General features: G+C 46.0%; 1 protein-coding gene across 1 annotated transcript in view; it reads right to left on the bottom strand.

Moving 5' to 3' along the window:
- LOC107110553 (diacylglycerol O-acyltransferase 2-like) overlaps positions 1-19,273 on the bottom strand; it is a 105,231-nt gene that overhangs the window by 18,550 nt on the left and 67,408 nt on the right. Inside the window, exons 5-7 of the mRNA XM_015411352.1 lie at positions 16,579-16,783; positions 16,144-16,318; positions 15,216-15,418 (exon numbers count right to left, since the gene is read on the bottom strand). Coding sequence (XP_015266838.1) covers positions 15,216-15,418; positions 16,144-16,318; positions 16,579-16,783 — 583 coding nt within the window. The remainder of the gene's footprint in view (positions 1-15,215; positions 15,419-16,143; positions 16,319-16,578; positions 16,784-19,273) is intronic.

Genomic DNA, 19,273 nt, shown 5'->3' with positions numbered 1-19,273 from the left:
CATTAAACAACAACTGTCAACAACTGGGCAGAGTGTGGCAGCGCAACAGATGCAACTGACTCAATCCTTAAAAGCAACAGAGGAAATGGGAGAGAAGGTGAAGGAAATGGACATCATCACTAAAAAAGTTAAGAAAAAGGTGCAAAAGCTGAAAATGAAGCAAGCTATGGAAGAATCAAAACTTTTATAGCTACAAATGGATAAAGCAAATTTGGTCCTATGGTTTCAAGGGGTCCCAGAAATAAGGACAATAAGGAGAGAATCTGAAGCAATGGTTGAGTGAAGCAATAGCCCCAGTGACAGATTTAACAGCGGAATACCTTTGCAGCGAGATGGATGTGATCTACAGGTCCTATTCATTGTACAGCAAGAAAAATAATCTGCCTGGGGAAATAATGGTCAGATTCTCGAAGAGACATGTGAGAGATGTTATTTTGAAAGCATAAATTCGGGAACACCCTTGAAAATTGGGGGCAATAATATCAGGATTTTAAAAGATATTTTATTTGATATAAGACAGAAGAGAAAGAACTATAAAGATTTAATCCTTTTCTTACAAACAAATGGCATCAGTTACAGGTGGTTAACCCCAGAAGGCACCATTTTCAAGCTCAATGATAAAAAAGAAAAGATTGACTCTGTTTTTAAAGCACGGGAATTTCTGCGGACACAGCTGGGGAACCAGAAGAGGGCAAAGGGAAGGAAAAAGAAAGCAAATCTGATGGTGAGTTGGGCTCGGGGTCTTCGGACGAGGACTCCCCCTCTGAAAAGGGGGCGGCTTCCCCCAAAAGCCCATATAAACTGAGGATTATAAAAGATAAGAATAAATAAGGGCTGAAGGACTCTGATTTGTGCCTGAAAAAATGTTGAAATAACTTGGGGATGCTCTGGGAACTTCTTTAAACAGTTAAAGGGATGGTTAAACAATAATTAATCTAGCATAACTGACTAAATTCATTGTATTATTACCCTGTTTCCCCGAAAATAAGACCTACCCCAAAAATAAGCCCTAGCAGGATTTCTATGCATTTGTGGTATAAGCCCCAGTGTGTCTTCTTGAGAAAAAATAAATATAAGACAGTGTCTTATTTTCGGGGAAACACGGTAGTAGCTTTTTGAAAATAGCATGGTGTTAAGATGATGAATGATCTCCTGCTGCTGTTTTTAGTTAGTTGTGGGTCTTTTTTCTTTATTCCCTAGATGTAGTTCCCTTTCCTATATTTTCTGTTGTAGTTTTGTAGTCTGAAAACAAATCAATAAAAACCTCCCCCGGGGGGCTGAAAAAAAACTGGGATGACACATGTATTTATGGTATGGGAAAGCTTCTGGACATAAATATTTTTAAATAAGAAGATCATTACTGACAACCTGGGAAAAGATTTGTCCGGTGATATACACTAAAATCCCAATATGGGTATCTCCAGTGGAAGCTTTTTCTCAACCAACTTTGACTTCAAAACAAGCAGTTATTAGATACACAGAATCATTAGATGATGAAAATAAAATCTCAGTAAGAATGAAAGAAAAGGGAAATAGACTGGTGGACAAGCATGCAAGTGGAATCTAGATATAGTAAGGACAGACAGATGGATTCTATTTAGAACAAGATGCATTTGAAAAGTTATTATGTACCTCAAGAGAGAAACTTATTTAAAAAATGTATGGTATGCTAATGCAATTGAAAATGCAGGATGAAATAGTTAAAGAATGTATGGTCAGATGGATGTAAAATGTTGGTTATAACATAGATCTGTCACAATGGAGTAAAATATGGAAAGTGAATATTAAATTGACTAAATCTGTTTAATTCAAAGAAAAATTATATAAAATGTTCTATAAAAAGGTAAAGGTAAAGGTTCCCTTGCTCGAAAGCCAGTTGAATCCGACTCTAGGGTTGCGGTGCTGATCTCCGTTTCAAAGCCGAAGAGCCAGCACTGTCCGAAGACGTTTCCGTGGTCATGTGGCCGGCATGACTAAACACCAAGGCGCACGGCATGCTGTTACCTTCCCACCAAAGTGGTACCTATTTATCTACTTGCAATTTCTTGCTTTCGAACTGCTAGGTTGGCAGGAGAAAATGTTCTATAGATGGCACCTAACCCCACACAGGTTAGCTGAAATGTATAAAAACTTGAGTAAAAGGTATTGGAAATGTAACAATCATGTTGGATCGTACTACCATACGTGGTGGACATGTAAAAAGGTTAATAAATATTGGATTGGAGTACATGCTGTCTTACAGTCAGTCTTGAATATTACAATACCTTTTAAGCCAGAGATATTTCTGTTAAACTGTGTACCAGATGACTTAGATAAGAACCATAGATACTTTATTTTACATGTTATAACAGCAGCCAGAATTTTATTTGCAATGACATGGAGGACATTGAAGATACCAATGCTGTATGAGTTGATAATGAAGATCAATGGAATATGCTGAAATGGACAGATTGACAAATATTTTAAAAGGAAAAGTGGAAGAAGAATTTATGGGACCGTGGAGGGCGTTTTATGACTGGTTAAAACTTAAGTACTGAGAAAATAAGATTAAATGAAGAATAATAAGAATGATGGATATAGTAGTTGTGAAGCTCTAATGAGAAGATTTGCATGCAGAATGTTAAATTGGAGATAGATAGATATATCTATGTATGTATGTATGTGTATATATATAAAATCTATTGTTTACATTTTTACCCTGCCCTCCCTGCAAGCGGATATTACTGTATCTTTCCTTTTCCCTTCTGTCCCCTTTCCCTTTCTCGGTGCATAAACTAATAAAATTCTTTTTTTTCTTTTAAAAAAGAAAAGATGAAAAAAGTCTTTTATAAATTATGAAAAGAAAAAGCAATTATAATTTCCTGCAGGAAACCCATATTAAAGCCTCTCAAGCCTATGCGAGACAAAATTATATTTAACTTTCAACCCCCTCCAAAAAAAAGTTATTTAATAATCCAGATGTTAGGTTTACTGATAGCTTAATATACCAAAGAGGTAGATAAATATTTCTAAAAGTCAATTTATTACCATTATAAATATATATGCACCAGATCTTAATTGAATACATTTCTTTTTCATGAACTTCAAGATGTGATTATTCAGTTCACCCCTGAAGACGTAATTTTAGGAAGAGACTTTAACACTGTAATGAATAACCTTATGGACAGATTTGCCCAAAAACTAGAGTGTCACCATGTGACATTGGCAGTGTGATGATGTCACTTCTGGGTGTCGTCACTGCACTGTGCGTGGCAGAAGATCCCAGAAAAGCCTGAAGATTCCCCCTCCCCAAGAAAGTAGGACCTGGCAACCCTTGCTTTCTTCCGCCTGAGGGAGAACACACACAGATCAGGGGGCAAAGTGTGACAACTGCTTTGAATGTGCTGTGCTCATGTGTGCAACATCCATTGCGTGGAGGAGGGAAGGATGAAGAGGGTGAGAATGAGGCGCCAACACGGGACATGAAGGAAGAGGAAGGAGCTGCAGCTTCTTCCCTGTTGCATCTGAGGTCCTTTATTGAAATAGCCAAAGCATGGGGGAAAGAAGGGGGGGAGCCAAGAAAAGGTGGTGGGAGAGGAGTTTAGAAGTGGGGAGATAGTGAAGAACATTGGGAAATAAACAGAAGAGGTAGAAGTGGATGAGAAAATATAAAATGGCAAATTCATCTGCTGGAAATGTTCTGGCAGTGCAAGCTAAGGGCAGGTGGGTGAATGAGTCTGTCCCTCCGGTTACTCACTCACTCACTCACTCACACTCTGTCTCTCTCTCTCTCTTCTTCTCCACCCAGACAGCCAGCCAGCCCCACGAAGCAAGCATAGTGTGCACACAGCCACCCAATAAAGAACAATAGAGCCCCCGCTGGCCCTCCCAAAGGGTGAGAGCAGCGCAGCCAGCCACAGGCAAACAAGCCAGTGGCAGCAGTAGCTGCTTAAGTGACCAAGAGAGGACAAGCTGCCCCTCCAATACACCCCCCTCCAGGCCTGGGCAACCTGCTCATGGCTCCAATCTGGATGCCTTAAGCGTTAGAACCACTTTGACTTTTTATTTTTCCAAAGAGCAGAAAAAGGGGGAGGGGAGCCAGAAGGAGAGTGAGAGTAAATAACACCCCCACTGAGGGAGATTTTGTTATTTTTTTCCTGTTAATTGGGTTTGCCTGGCCCAAGAACCAGATCTGTCCCTCATAACAAATAAGTTTGACACCTCTGCACTAATCCATTTACTTTTAAAAAGCTCTTGAATTCTTTATACTACTAGACATCTAGTAAATTCCTAAACGTACTGTAAGAAATTATACTCATCTGTCTGCAGCCAGTAACTCACAGTTACATGACTGACGTTTTTAGTATCAAGTTTCTTGTCTAGGCTAATTGTAAGCACAAAAATTGAAACAATAGCCTAGGCTGATCATGTCCCCACAGTTTTGGAATCTAGTATTACAGGAAAACCTCAAAAGAGCTGGTGGCTAGAGGCTGAGTTATTGTGTAGCCTTGATAAACAGAAGATGGGGGTTGTTTGTTTGTTTTGCACATCAGCACTTGACCCATGTCAGTCTGGCTTCAAAACAAATTCCAGGAACTCTTTCATTTAATTATCAGTCTAAGATATCATCACCTATGATAACATGGGTTAGGGTTAGGGTTAGGAATTCAAGAGGTTTTAAAGACTGTTCTTCAAGCCTTGCTGACTGTTTTTTCAAGGCTAAGCTTTCCAAAGGAGATGGTCACTGATTTGGACATCACCCTCATGTCCCAAGTCATAAGAAAGCTGTTGCAGGCACCTCACCACAACAATGCGCCACCCACAAGCAAATGGCCTTAAACAATGGCACCCTGAACCACATGCTGAAAACGTATGCAGTCAAGCATCCCAACAACTGGGACCAGCGTCTGCAGCACCTAATTTTTTGCTACAGGGAAGTGCCACAAGAAAGTTCTGGGTTTAGTCCTTTCGAGTTACGCTTCCGATGTCAGGCAAGAGGGCCAATGGACACCCTGAACGAGGTGTGGGTGGGACGGGAGAACATCCAAAGCAAAGATGCCGTCAGCACAAGAGCTCCAGGACAACCGACAGGGGCGGAGAGTGGCGGCTGTGGGCCACATGCAGCGAGCCCAGCAGAGAAACACCCAGACCTGGCATGACGCCAAAGCCAGAGACGGAGCCTTCAAGCCAGGAGACCAAGTCCTTGTGCTGACGGCCAGCGCAAGCTTCCGGTGGCTTGGGAAGGACCTTTTCAAGTGGTCCACGTGGCCAACACGTATTTGGTTGATAGAAGTTGTAACGAAATGGCTGCCAGGCAGAGGCAACAGTTTACCTTAAAATGGCTGCCGATCTGGTAGTCCCTCTGAAGGGGGGAGGTGCTGTGGAGAAAAAGTGCGGGAAAGTAGGGACCCACCCCGGGGGCAGAGCCACCCAGATAAAGGCTTCTGCCCATCCAGGGAGGAGTTAGTCTCAGCCTTCACCTTGGCCTTGGACAACAGCTTCGAGGGGCTGCGCATGTGTGCAACTCCTGCTACCTCACGCTCCATGGGCCATCCCGGCCACTATAAATCATGGTGGAGAGCCAGGAGGGTAGCAGTCCTGGTGACCAGTCCTGAGGGAGGGGCTGAAGTGTCACTCCCACGACAAAGAGGAGGAGAGCAAATCCTGTCCTGCAGCCACCCACTACGGAGGTAGTTAGATCAGGGATCAGGGTGTAGGGATAGAGGAATTGTGGTTTGATCCTGTTTATTTTCTGCCCAGGTGTGTTGAAGTGCTCATGTTATGTCTGTGTACATACTTTAATTAATAATTAAACCTTCTTTTTGAACTATAAAACCTGGTAGTGCTTTGACCACATAGTCCTCCCTGCTCAGTACATTACACATGGCAAAGGAAGACCCGGGAAGCCAAACAGGCCCAAATCGGAGGGGTTACCAACTCTCCAGGGGGTGCCCAAAGCTTAAGGTATCCACTTCCCGTGGTTGGGGTGTCTGTCCCTCTAGGAAGGCAGTGTAAATTCAGTGAGTGGTGGCAGTGACTGAGGAAAGGAAATAGTCCCACCAGGCAGGGTGGGCAGGCAAAAACGGGTTTGCGAGCCACCAAATGGCTGCTCAGTCTCCCAGGGCTGAGAGTGGGCCCCTGTTTCGCCACATAAGTGGTGAAGGGGAACAAGGCATAATGTTCCAAGTAAACATGCTGAAACATTATTTTGAGCAAGGTAACCTGGTTGTTATGGGCAGAGGTGGGAAGAAAGAGGTAATGGATTTGATGGGTTGGGGGCAATGCTCCCTCTAATCTGTGGAGTCTTGTGAGCAAAAATTCTACTTTGTGAGCTTCTGGCATTAAAGTTGTGATCGAGCTATTTGGTTACTGTATAAATGAGTTTGCTCTGGAGCCATCCTTCTTGAGCTAAGACAAAAACGTGTGAGCTGGAGACTAAAAAACTGTAAGCTAGCTCAAACTAACTCATCTTAGAGGGAACACTGGTTGGGGGGGAAGTATCTAAAGGGAGTACCTTGAATGAAGTAAATCTGGCCCCATCCCTTACAAAAGACAAGCAAAGGCAGGTAAAAGTGGTCTTAACAAGATTCCAATCTATCTTTTCGAACTTCACAGGGAGAACTGGCTTTGCCCAACATAGGATCAACACAGGTGATGCAAGACCTGTTGCTCTCCCACCATACAGAGTAACTGGTCCTAATTCTAACAGCATTGCAAAGGAGGTTAAAGATATGCTAGACCTTGGACTGACTGTACCATCAGAAAGTCCTTGGGCCTCCCCTGTCATCTTGGTCCCAAAACCGGACAACACCTTAAGATTCTGTGTGGACTATAGGAAGTTGAATGTGTATCCAATGCCCAGGGTGGATGAGCTGGTAGAAACAATTGGGGCTGCCCACTTCATTTCCACCCGAAAGACCAACCAAAGACAGCATTTGTGACGAGGGAGGGACTCTTCTTCAGAACGCCCCAGCTACATTCCAGAGGCTGATAGACAAAATGTTGTCAGGGCTGAAGGATTTTGCCCTGGCATACATATATGATATTGCAGTCTTCAGCCAGACCTGGAAAGAGCCATTGTGTTCCAGAGGATAAAAGAGGCTGGGCCGACTGAAAGCCTCTGTCAGATCACGATGAGCAAGATGAAGTACCTAGGACACATACTGGGAGGTGGAGAAATCACACCAGATTGGAGTAAGTAATTCAGGAGTGGCCTAGACCCACTACAAAGAGACAATAAGAGCTTTTGCGGGGGTTGTGGGGTACTATAGAAGGTTCATTCCAGAGTTTAGTACCATTGCAGCTCCTTTGTGTGAATGTACTAAGAAAATGTACCCAAACAAATATCTAAACAAAGGGTGGGACAGTTTCAAGTTTATAGCAATAGAGAACATACACATGCTACTATAGGGTAACTCCATCATTGAGGGGAACTGAAATTTGGCAGGAGAAATCTGCCAGACAGTTGGGGGGATACAGGGATCCATCATAGCAACATATGGCTAACACTACAGCCATACAGCCACACTTTTCCCTTTGAATTATTAAACTGAGAGCAAGATAGAACACGTCTTCCCATAGAACTGGAGGCAGCATGGCAGAGGCATTCTTCATAGTGTGCATAGTCATCACATTTTTATAATGCTTCAAAAACTTCCCAAACTTGTTTGACCAGAGACAACAGTGGGACAAAGATTGTCTCCATGTCAGCCTCAGTCAGCATTCTTGCCAATCATTCTGAACATGTTTCCAACACTGCACAAAGCTGTGCAATAATTAACCCTCCCAAACTTGCCCCCAAAGCACCAATCAAAAATCATGAGATAAAAGGACAAGTCCTTTTATGGATCAAAAACTGGCTGATTAATAGAAAACAGAGAGTGAGTATAAATGGGCAATTTTCTCAGTGGAGGGTGGTAAGCAGTGGGGTACCGCAGGGATCAGTACTTGGTCCACTGCTTTTTAACTTGTTCATTAATGATTTGGAGTTGGGAGTAAGCAGTGAAGTGGCTAAATTTGCGGATGATACAAAGTTGTTCAAGGTGGTGAAAACCAGTGAGGATTGTGAGGCACTCCAAAGGGATCTGTCAAAGATGGGCAAGTGGGCGTCAACATGGCAAATGGGGTTCAATGTGGCCAAGTGCAAGGTGATGCACATTGGAGCCAAAAATCCTAAATATAAATACACATTGATGGGGTCTGAACTGGCAGAGACAGATCAAGAGAGAGATCTTGGAGTTGTAGTAGATAACTCACTGAAAATGTCGAGACAGTGTGTGACTGCAATAAAGAAGGCCAATGCTATGCTGGGGATTATTAGGAAGGGTATTGAAAACAGATCAGCCAATATAATAATGCCCCTATATAAATCAATGGTGAGACCTCATTTGGAATACTGTGTGCAGTTCTGGGCACCACACCTTAAAAAGGATATTATAGCTTTGGAAAAAGTGCAGAAAAGGGCAACTCGAATGATAAAAGGGTTGGAACACTTTCCCTATGAGGAAAGGTTAAAGCGCTTAGGGCTCTTTAGCTTGGAGAAAAGACGACTGAGGGGTGACATGATCGAGGTTTATAAGATTATGCATGGGAAAGAGCAGGTAAAGAAAGAGGTACTTTTCTCCCTTTCTCACAATACAAGAACTCGTGGGCACTCCATGAAACTGCAGAGCGGTCGGGTTAGAACGGATAAAAGGAAGTACTTCTTCACCCAAAGAGTGATTAACACATGGAATTCACTGCCACAGGAAGTGGTGGCAGCTACAAGCATGGACGGCTTCAAAAGGGAATTAGATAAGCATATGGAGCAGAGGTCCATCAGTGGCTATTAGCCACAAGGTATAGCTAGGGGCTCTGGGGCAAGTGATGCTCTGTCTTCTTGGTGCTTGGGGGGGGGGTCAACAGTGGGAGGGCTTCTAATGTCCTGGCCCCACTGCTGGACCTCCTGATGGCACTGGTATTTCTGGCCACTGTGTGACACAGAGTGTTGGACTGGATGGGCCTTTGGCCTGATCCAACATTGGCGTCTCTTATGTTCTTATGTTCTTATAAGTACCAGCATTTTGAATTATGCTCTGCCTATTTGCAGTTATGTACTACCACAACAGTGAAGAAGGGCTGCTCACCTAGTAGTTAGATAGTGAGGTTAAAGAGGTGAGATATGTGATTGAATCCAAAAGTTATTTTTGCCAACAGAAGGTGGGAATTTTTACCAGTTTTCCCTACTACTACCTGCCCCCCTGTGTTCCTGAAGATCGCCTGTGATCCAGTAGCAGGATTTTGAAAAACATACTGAGCTTCAGCCAACAGAGAATGACCCTTGGATCCAACTCATTATATTTATTTCTTCTTCCTTGGAAAAATATGAAAGTATAGTGGAGAAACCATATCCCTGTGACCCTCTGCCCACTACTTACAGATGTTCATCTGGCCTCATGAACCTTGCCTATTTTGAATAAATAGATTTGATAGTTTAAAATATGGCATTTCAAGGATAAGTTTTCCCCCCCTCCACAAATACTAAAGGTAAGATCGTGTAGCAGAATACTTCTTCAGGTACGAAGGATAAGAATGTGTTGCCAATTACTGATATTCTAGTTTATAAGTGCTACATAAAACATTATCCTTTTACTCCCACTGTCTCTTAAAGAGTAATTCATCAATGTGTTCTTGAACAAATAAGTGGTGATAGGAACACTTCTTATTACAAATACAAATAGCACATTCTTCTCACATGGCTCCTTCTATTCATCATTTTAAAATTACATGGAACAGGAAGGAGAGCCAGTTCTTGGCTGCTTCCCTTGCGGCACATTTTTTAAAAGGTGACATTTTGATGTGAGCATCATTTGCCATGAGTTACTTCAAAATATGGGCTGGGATCTTCTGGGGCCATATCTATTCCTGGCCGTGGACCTAGTAATAATATGTGTTGCTCACAGATTAAAATAAATTCAAAGTGAAGTTTTAAATAACTTCCAGGGTGCTTGTGTCAAAGCCATGTGCACTCCTCTGGCATCTCTCATCCAAGTCTTCTTTTGATGTCATTCCACGGCCTGCGAGAATAGCCATTATCTCTTTCTGTTCTCTCTGAGATACTGTTGCATGGCTATTTTTAGCAAAGGTCACACTATACATAAAGACAGCATCAACATCAGGAACTGTGTGCGTTGTGAGAGCCAAGTATCTTTGGAAAGGCTTAGCCTATTTCACTCTCTGGAATTTCATATGTCATTATGACTATATCTAATTCCAAACATGGCTCCATCTGCAGATACTTAAAACTGTAGATTGGGGCCATCTAGAGAGAAAACAGGTATTTCTACAATGTTGGGGTACGTCCAGGATTACAGAATATGAAAACTTTTAGGGGGGGCAGTTAAATCCCCCTAAACAGAGCATCATTGTCTGTGCTTGTGCAAATAACACGCTTTCATTGGCCTGCCATCATCTGTGGGGGGCACATGTGAGAGACTGGTGAGGTGGAGGGGAGCTGCAACCATCTGAGTCAGCTGGAGGAGACAGTGGGGCTGCAGGTGGATGGTGGAGGGAACAGTAGGAGAAGCAGCTGCCCACAATGACTGGTGGGCAGGCAGGCAGGCAGAGGCAGTGAGGTGGGAATGGGAGAGTGAGCTTCTCTATCCCCATTGCCATGTAAATCTGGCTGCAAACACAGGGGCACTGCAGGCTGGCAGGTGGATTGATAAGTAAAGGAAGAGGGGAATGATGGGATTCCCTCTGGCAACTGCCACACCCACCACTAAGGCAATGCTTCAGGTGAACAGGGGAGGGCAGGGGAGGAAGGCTGGGAGCCTCAAGAGCCATCGCATCCTGCTGCTTTCCCTCCATTTCCCACATGGACCCTGTGAGGTAAATTGAGTATGTGTGATGAACCTAAGGTCATCCAGGGAGCTTCCATGTTAGAATGAGAGTTCTGACCTGGGTCTCCCAGATCCTACTCTGAAACTCTAACCCCCACATCACACTGACTTTTGTGCAATGGCTGCTGTTAAGCACTAAGTGAGCAGCTAGGCCTTGGTGAGTTATGGAAGTCAAATGGTATCAAGTTGCCCAGTGTTTGCTGCTGGCCCTGATGAGTACATCATCAAAGACTAAAACAGCCCTCAAAAGCGGCCTGCCCCTTGCCTTTTGCTTCCGTATATCTGCCCAGAGAATCATCGAAAACAGCGGGGAACTCGCGGCAAATCTCTTTGAAGTCCTGGGTCGTGCACGCCTGTACTCCTTCTACAGTGATGCCCAGGGGTTCAAACCAGGCCCGCCCCAGTAAGCTGACAAGGTCGCCTTCGACCACTATTAAGTCCAGGTTCCTTTTAAAGTTCTTAAACTGCACCCGGAAGGTTCCGACTCCTCTGACCGGCACCGGGTTGCGCTGGAAATCCATAAGCGTAATTTGGGCTGGGCGCAATCAGGGTCCCCCCCTGGGGCAGAGGTGTCTCAGGGTTGCTGTGGAGATTATGGAGGCCGCGGAACCCGAATCCACCTCCATCATACATGGGGATCCCTCTATCGTGACGGTGGCCATGAACTTGGGGAAGGGGCCCTTGCCGGGGAGTTGCAATACCTTCTCCACTGTCTGGGTGAGGAGGTAGAGGTCCTCAGCGCCGGTGTCTTCCTCGAAGTGGGTCGCCGCCTTCGGCTGAGCTGCTTTGGAGCGGCAGGCCTTTGCGATGTGGCCCGTGCGGCCGCAGTTGTAGCATGTGGCGTTGCGGAACCTGCAGGTCTTGCGGTCGTGCGGGTCCCCGCAGCTTGCACACGCGGATGTGCTGGGAAGCTGGCGGCCGGTGCTCGGGTGCGGCGCTTGAGTGCGTTGCGGCGCTTGGGTGCATTGCGGCGCTTGAGTGCACTGCCGGGCCCCTCCATAGGCCCGTTGGACCTCTCTGTTGGGGAGTACTTGGTGCGCTGTCGAGGTTTGGCAATGGGAGTCCTCGTGCGCGATGGCGAGTTGAAGGGCCGCCTCTAGTTTGATGTCGGCGGTCCCTACCATCTTCCTCCGCAGTTTGAGGTCGCTGAGGCCCCACGCGAACTCCGTGAGCAAGTTCTCCTCCACCTTGGTGAAGGAGCAGTCCATCGCCAGCTGGCGCAGGGCGACCATAAAGGCTGCGGCCGACTCGCCCGATTTCTGCACGCGGGCCCAGCTACCTTGAGGTCATCCATGGAATGTCCTGTTCAGTCTCTGGCTACCCTATAGACAAGCCATCAAGAAAAGGAAAGGCAAAAGACCGGAGGTTTCATTTTTCTGTAGCGGGGGTCTTCAGTCTTTTTGAGCCTGTGGGCACCTTTGCATTCTGAGCCAATGTGGTGGGCTCAGCTACACAATGGCAGCCACAAAATGCCTGGCAAAGGAGGTGGAGCCGGTCACAAGAATGGCTGCCGCAGCTCACCTACAGTCACACAGAGAAGATTCTTGTCCTGGGTTGGCAGCTGCTGCCAGAGCAACATTTTAAAGAATCTGCACAGTTCATTGAATCTCCAGTGGCCAATCAGAAGCCTCGCGGGGCAAAAGCCCTATCTGACCCCGCCCACTTTCTAAAAACACTTGGTGGGTCCCAGGATAGGTGTCAGCAGGCACCACTGTAGCCATGGATGCCACATTGGGGGCGGGGAGGGCTGTTCTATAGGCAAGAAGGTGAATGTGAGCAGCAACATGGCTTCTCAGGAGTCCAAAATTGTGATAGGTCACGTTTCTTTTCTCTTGGTAAGCATGAAAAATGGATCTCAGACTTCTACAGGGATCATAGGAGCTGGGAAAGTGGTTTGCAGGTCAATTTATTCACTTTAGAGCCTGCCCCTCTCACAGAGACTCTAGTAGGATTGCACGGTCTCGATAAATGCAACCAATAGGATTATATCAATGGTGCGACCTCATTTGGAATACTGTGTGCAGTTCTGGTCACCACACCTTAAAAAGGATATTATAGCTTTGGGAAAAGTGCAGAAAAGGGCAACTCGAATGATAAAAGGGTTGGAACACTTTCCCTATGAGGAAAGGTTAAGGCGCTTAGGGCTCTTTAGCTTGGAGAAACGACGACTGAGGGGTGACATGATTGAGGTTTATAAGATTATGCATGGGAAAGAGCAGGTAAAGAAAGAGGTACTTTTCTCCCTTTCTCACAATACAAGAACTCGTGGGCACTCCATGAAACTGCAGAGCGGTCGGGTTAGAATGGATAAAAGGAAGTACTTCTTCACCCAAAGAGTGATTAACACATGGAATTCACTGCCACAGGAAGTGGTGGCGGCTACAAGCATGGACGGCTTCAAGAGGTAATTAGATAAGCATATGGAGCAGAGGTCCATCAGTGGCTATTAGCCACAAGGTATAGATAGGGGCTCTGGGGCAAGTGATGCTCTGTCTTCTTGGTGCTTGGGGGGGGTCAACAGTGGGAGAGCTTCTAGTGTCCTGGCCCCACTGGTGGACCTCCTGATGGCACTGGTATTTCTGGCCACTGTGTGACACAGAGTGTTGGACTGGGTGGGCCTTTGCCTGATCCAACATTGGCGTCTCTTATGTTCTTATGTAATCCTGTATCCATAGACTGCCAATTACTGGGATGATGCCGAAGGGCTGCATCTCAGTGCAAGGCAGATGGGAGCCTGCTGGCTTCCCCACGTTGCCTTTAAAAGCACGCAGCCCACAGACTCCCCTGATAGCAAAGGAAAGAAAGGCTTAGCCCAAGCAATGCATTTCCCCCTTAGAATGGAGCGAAATTTCTGCCCATCAATATACCAGCCTATAATTGAGTGTGGAGAGGGGCAGGGACAAGTAGAATTTGCTTGGTACAGGTCTTTGGAATATGGAGGGGGAGGGTGTGCTGGTGTGAGGCATAGCACCTCTGGCCTCCCCCTCAAGGGTTAATGTGAATAATAATGGGCCTGGTCCATCTTGCAGGTCTCTTAGCCTTATCATCTTCAAGGCCAGAGATGGAGGTGGTGTGATTAGCTTCTTATGAGAACCTGCGGCCTGCTGAAGTGAGGGGAGTCAGAGGTGATGAGGTAATTTTCTAGAGGCTTCTCCTAAGAACATCTTCTGATTAGATGTCATCCTCACCTGACGTTCCTGACTAAAAACTATAAGTAAGCTATAGGCCCTGATGAAGAGAGACTAGTTGAGATCCTGTGGACCAGAGGCTTGAATGGCAATTGCTAGCAATGTAGACAATGCCTGAGCTTTGGCCTTTGATTTTGAAATTTAAGGTTTGTGCCATCTAACACAAGCCCTGAAAGTGTTAAGACAGTTGAGCTAATTTTTCTTATTTTTTTGCTGCATGATTTTAGAGTAAAGTGTTGGCTGTATACTAAACCTAAACCTAAAACTAAATTGAAATAAACTTTATAATTCTTTTTAAAATAAACAATGTTCTGAGAGCCAGTTTGGTGTAGTGGTTAAGTGTGCGGACTCTAATCTGGGAGAACCGGGTTTGATTCCCCACTCCTCCACTTGCACCTGCTGGTGTGACCTTGGGTCAGTCACAAGCTCTGGCACAGCTGTCCTTGAAAAAGAGCAGTTTCTGTCAGAGCTCTCTCAGCCCCACCCACCTCACAGGGTGTCTTTTGTGGGGAGGGGAAGGGAAAGGAGTTTGTAAGCCGCTCTGAGACTCCAAGTGAAGGGCGGGGTATAAATCCAATCTCTTCTTCTTCTTCTTCTTCTTCTTCTACTTGTGTGAAACTGCCCTGAGGACGCACAGGGCTCAGGCTTTTGAACTCCTTGGCAGCTGGACAGCACATTTTTCAAACTTGCATAACTCCAGCTTCTGGAATCCTCTTCCAAAACCGAACTCAAATGGGTGCAAGCAGGTCCAACTCTGTGTCGGGGGGGGGCAGTGCTAGCTGGCCTTCAGTTAACAATGCTCAATACAAAGAGCAATTAGGAGTGTCTAATACAGGCCACCAGTGTCTATTCAGGACTGACAACTGTTGGACTCTCCCTTCTTTTCAGAATCCCAGGCAGGTAGGATTTATTATGCAGCAAAATGTCAAAGTGTGTGTATGAGACTCAAACCCTTCTCTATTCCTTGCTATTGACCGATGTCCAGTTTCTTAGCAGATGACACTCTCTAAGGTTTCTCTCCTAGCCCATCCTAGGATTCTGTGCCCAGTTCACTATGGGCGAATAGGACTTGGTACTGTTTCCATGTTCTACAGTATTAAGGAAGAGTGTATATAGTAAAAGGAAGAGTGTATATAGGCAGGAGAAGAGTTGGTCAGAAGATACTCACTGACAGTGGTAATGGGCCTGGGGAAAGGCAGGAAACCTCGGGAATGGACAGAGGTAAATCCCCTTCCGTAAAAGAAGCAGGGAGCAAAGCCCAGCAGTTTCTGGAACCTGTTCTGTAAGCTCTTCATGCAGGTGCCTTCTTCAAAGACCAGCTGCTGGAAAAGATCATTCTCTCCAAAAGAGAAAGCGGGAACCAGGTGGGCCCTGTGTGGGAGAGACCATCATGAATAAGTGAGGGCAAATGACAGTATGAAGAAGAAGACGAGGAGGAGGAGGACATTGAATTTATATCCCGCCCTTCACTCAGAGTCTCAGAGCAGCTTACAATCTTCTTCCCTTCCTCACCCTGTGAGGTAGGTGGGGCTGAGAGAGCTCCTTGGGAACTGCTCTTGAGAGAACAGCTCTGAGAGAACTGTGGCTTACCCAAGGTCACACAGCAGCTGCATGTGGAGGAGTGGGAATCAAACCCAGTTCTCCCAGATTAGAGTCCGTCCTCCTAACCACTACACCAAACTGGCTCTCTTACATTGTGTTTGCATGACTTTGTGACTCATCAAGTTGAATACTGTCTCCATTAACACATAATGGCTTGAGACTGCAAAAACAAGGGGCCACACATTGGGCTGGCTTAAGCAGAGGCTCTCCGATCCATCCAACTGGCAGGATCTTTATGGTTCCTTGTGTCTTTAGTTAAACAGAACACATCCAAGAATCTTTGCAAATAGTTTCTGGTTGGTTGGGTCACTGAGCTGTTTCACAAACAGCCTTTGAATTCAGCCTCCATGTAAGTCTTGATGGCCTGAATTTCATGAAAAGGATGAGTCCTGAATTTCATAAAACACTGGCCAGGGAAAACTGCATGTGGGCACTTTATTATCTGTTCGCCCCCAGCCAAGTGGTAGAGTGGCCTGGCCATTGAATGTACATACCCATGCTGGAGTGCCATCCGGACAAAGCCTTTGCGATTTTTAAGTATTAAGGTAATCAATCCCGGCCTGCAGGTGAGTGATTCAGCTGCACCCCCAACTGCAATTGCCACAGCATTTCCAGTGCCGTTCATGGAGATCAGGTGCCCGATCGCTTCACGGGTCACAGGACACAGACCTACAGAGCAGGAAAGTTTGAGAACCACCTCCAAAGAGAGTTAACTCGTCTGTGGCCTTCCATTGAGTTGGGGTTCTGTTTCGTTATTTACTTTACCCTTTACATCACCTTTACATTATCCAAAAAGATTGAGATAAGTTATAAAATTTTAAACCAATATCCAAATATAAAATAAAGACTAATGTGCCATAATTTAAGATTAAATGAATGATCAAATGTCAACAAATTTGTTGAATAAGGAGGGACATGGATGGACTCACCTCCACTCATTAAGTATTCTCTGAAAACCGGCAAGCGGAAATTGCCTGCAAGCGTGGCCATGAAGGGCTGGATCCCTGGGAATTTCTCACAGAAACCCGTGGAATGAGTGACAAAATTGCAGAAAGCACCAACACAGAGGATCCCATGGGGGTGGATGCCAACAATATAATTGTGGCTTGGGAGCAAGTTATGAGTCTTCACCAGCTGGAGGATAAAAATAAATAAGCAAGAAAAGGGATTTGAAGGTCTATTTTCAGTCTCCATATCAACATCTACTGAGAGGCTACAGCAGAGGCATCCTATATGCTTGGGCTGCTTGATCTCACCCACCCCCGCAAGCCCTGAGGGCCCTGACAAGAAGGTGTGGGGTGTTAGGAGAGCAGCCGCTTGAGCGGATGCGAGCCACACAGCTTCAGGTGGTCTCAGAGGAGAACAGGTTATCTCGTTCCATTTCAATCTGGATTCGGACCTGGGTTCGGGATGGAAACACCCTGGCTGATGACTTTTGCTGGGAGAGTGAGAGGCCGTGTGTGTCTGTGCTGCTTCTCCTGGGCCTCTCAGCAGCTTCCGATATCACTGACGGCGGGTGGGTTGGGAGTGGGGGGTGCCTGTGCTTGGGTGGTTCTGCTCTCACTTGCATGGCAGATTCCAGAAGGGGCTGCTGGGAAACTGCAGCTCAGACATGTGGCCTTTTTTTAATCTATTATTTATTATCTTCCGTTTATAGCCCTCCCTCCCCTGCAAAGCAGAGCTCAGGGCAGCTAACGTCAGGTACCAACAACAATATTCAAATAAAAATAAATTAAACCTTAAAACCCAATTTAAAATGACAATAAATAACTACAATATACATCTAGTCAATCAGATGGCAGCACACAGTCTGGTACAACTAGGTGCGTTGTCTTATTGAAGAGGATTGCACTTCAGGTGTGTCTGTGGATATTGTGATAGTACTATAGCGAATGAACCACCAAGCAGAGCAACAAAGCAAGGCAGGAGAGGGGAGGCCAGTACAGATGGAATTGCCACCAGCTCAACCATAGGCCTGGCAGAACATCTCCATTTTGCAGGCCCTGAGAAACTGCATCAATTATCGCACAATTGCACTCATATCACACGCTAGCAAGGTCATGCTCAAGATCCTACAAGCTAGGCATCAACAGTACGTGGATAGAGAACTGCCAGAAGTACAAGCTGTGTTTCAAAGAGGTAGAGATCAAATTGCCAACATTCGCTGGATTATGGAGAAAGCAAGAGAGTACCAGAAAAACATCTACTTCTGCTTCTTTGACTATGCTAAAGCCTTTGACTGTGTGGATCACAACAAACTATGGCAGGTCAAAGAGATGGGAGTACGAGATCACCTCACATGTCTCTTGAGAAACCTGTATAAGGGCCAAGAAGCGACAGATAAAACTGGATATGGAACAACTGATTGGTTTCACGTAGGAAAAGGAGTACGACAAGGATGTATATTGTCCCCTTGCTTATTTAATATATATGCAGAGTACATCATGCGAAATGCTGGCCTGGATGAATCACAAGCGGGAATTAAGATTGCTGGGGAAAAGATCAACAACCTCAGATATGCAGACGATACCACTCTAATGGCAGAAAGTGAAGAGGACCTAAAGAGCCCTTTGCTCAGAGTAAAAGAGGAGAGCGCAAAAGTGGGCTTGAAGCCCTACGGGGGAGGGCGGGGTGATGTGTTGCTATGTATGGTGTTGTATGGATGGTTAGGTGGGACTGTCAGGGCCTAGTTTGTTTAGTTAGAAGTACCCCTGACACAACCAGTTAGGGTATGTTTTATTATAGATAGCATTTAGTCAGATTGTACAATTTTTAGTAGCTGGAGTACTGGACCCTACCATCGGTCGGCGGCCTGAAATGTCTGCGGAGTCTGCTAATATGATGGATGGACAACGTATTCCAGTGCTCTTGGGGAGAGGGAAGTATGACGGTGGGTCTAGGCAGAGTTTAGAGCGAAGGGCGCAGAGAAATAGAGAGGCTCGGCGCCCTTCCAGCCTTCGACCCATCCCAAGGATGACAGGCAGTGGGGCCTGGATTAAGAACCCTCCTCCGTCACTGGTGTTATGCAACACCAGGTCTATCAACAACAAAGCCGAAATCCTACAAGATTTCGTGCTAGAACAGCAAGCAGGCCTGGCGTGCGTGACCGAGACCTGGGTGCAGGAGGGAGAGACAGTGGCACTCGCCCAGCTTGCTTCCCCGGGTTTCTCGGTCTTTCACCGAGGGCGGGGGGAGGAGTGGAAGCTTTTCATTCAGGAGGCTTACTCCATCAGGGCGCTCCCGCGGGTAGAGATAACGGGCATAGAGTGTGTCGGCGCGATGATGGAGACTGAGGAGAGTTTGGCGATTTGGCTGGTGTACCGACCACCTAATGCACCGGCTGATAGCCTACCATCCCTGCTGGAGGCCGTATCAGGCTGGGCGCTGGAGCACCCGAGGCTGCTGGTTTTGGGTGACTTCAACGTCCATACTGAGGACGCGACCTCCAGCCGGGCTATGGACCTAGTGTTGTCCATAGAGGCACTAGGACTCTCCCAGGTCGTTTCGGCCCCCACGCATCGGGGCGGTCACACGCTCGATTTGATCTTTGCTGCGGGAGTGATGGTGGACCAGATTACTGCTTCGGCAGTACCATGGTCGGATCACCACGCCCTGAGGGCCCGT

This window comes from Gekko japonicus, unplaced genomic scaffold, assembly GCF_001447785.1.
Source record: "Gekko japonicus isolate JY-2015 unplaced genomic scaffold, Gekko_japonicus_V1.1 scaffold2506, whole genome shotgun sequence".
In the NCBI taxonomy this organism is placed as follows: domain Eukaryota; kingdom Metazoa; phylum Chordata; class Lepidosauria; order Squamata; family Gekkonidae; genus Gekko; species Gekko japonicus.
The sequence above is the reverse complement of the archived record's forward strand: the minus strand, read 5'-3'. Positions and strand labels throughout refer to the sequence as shown.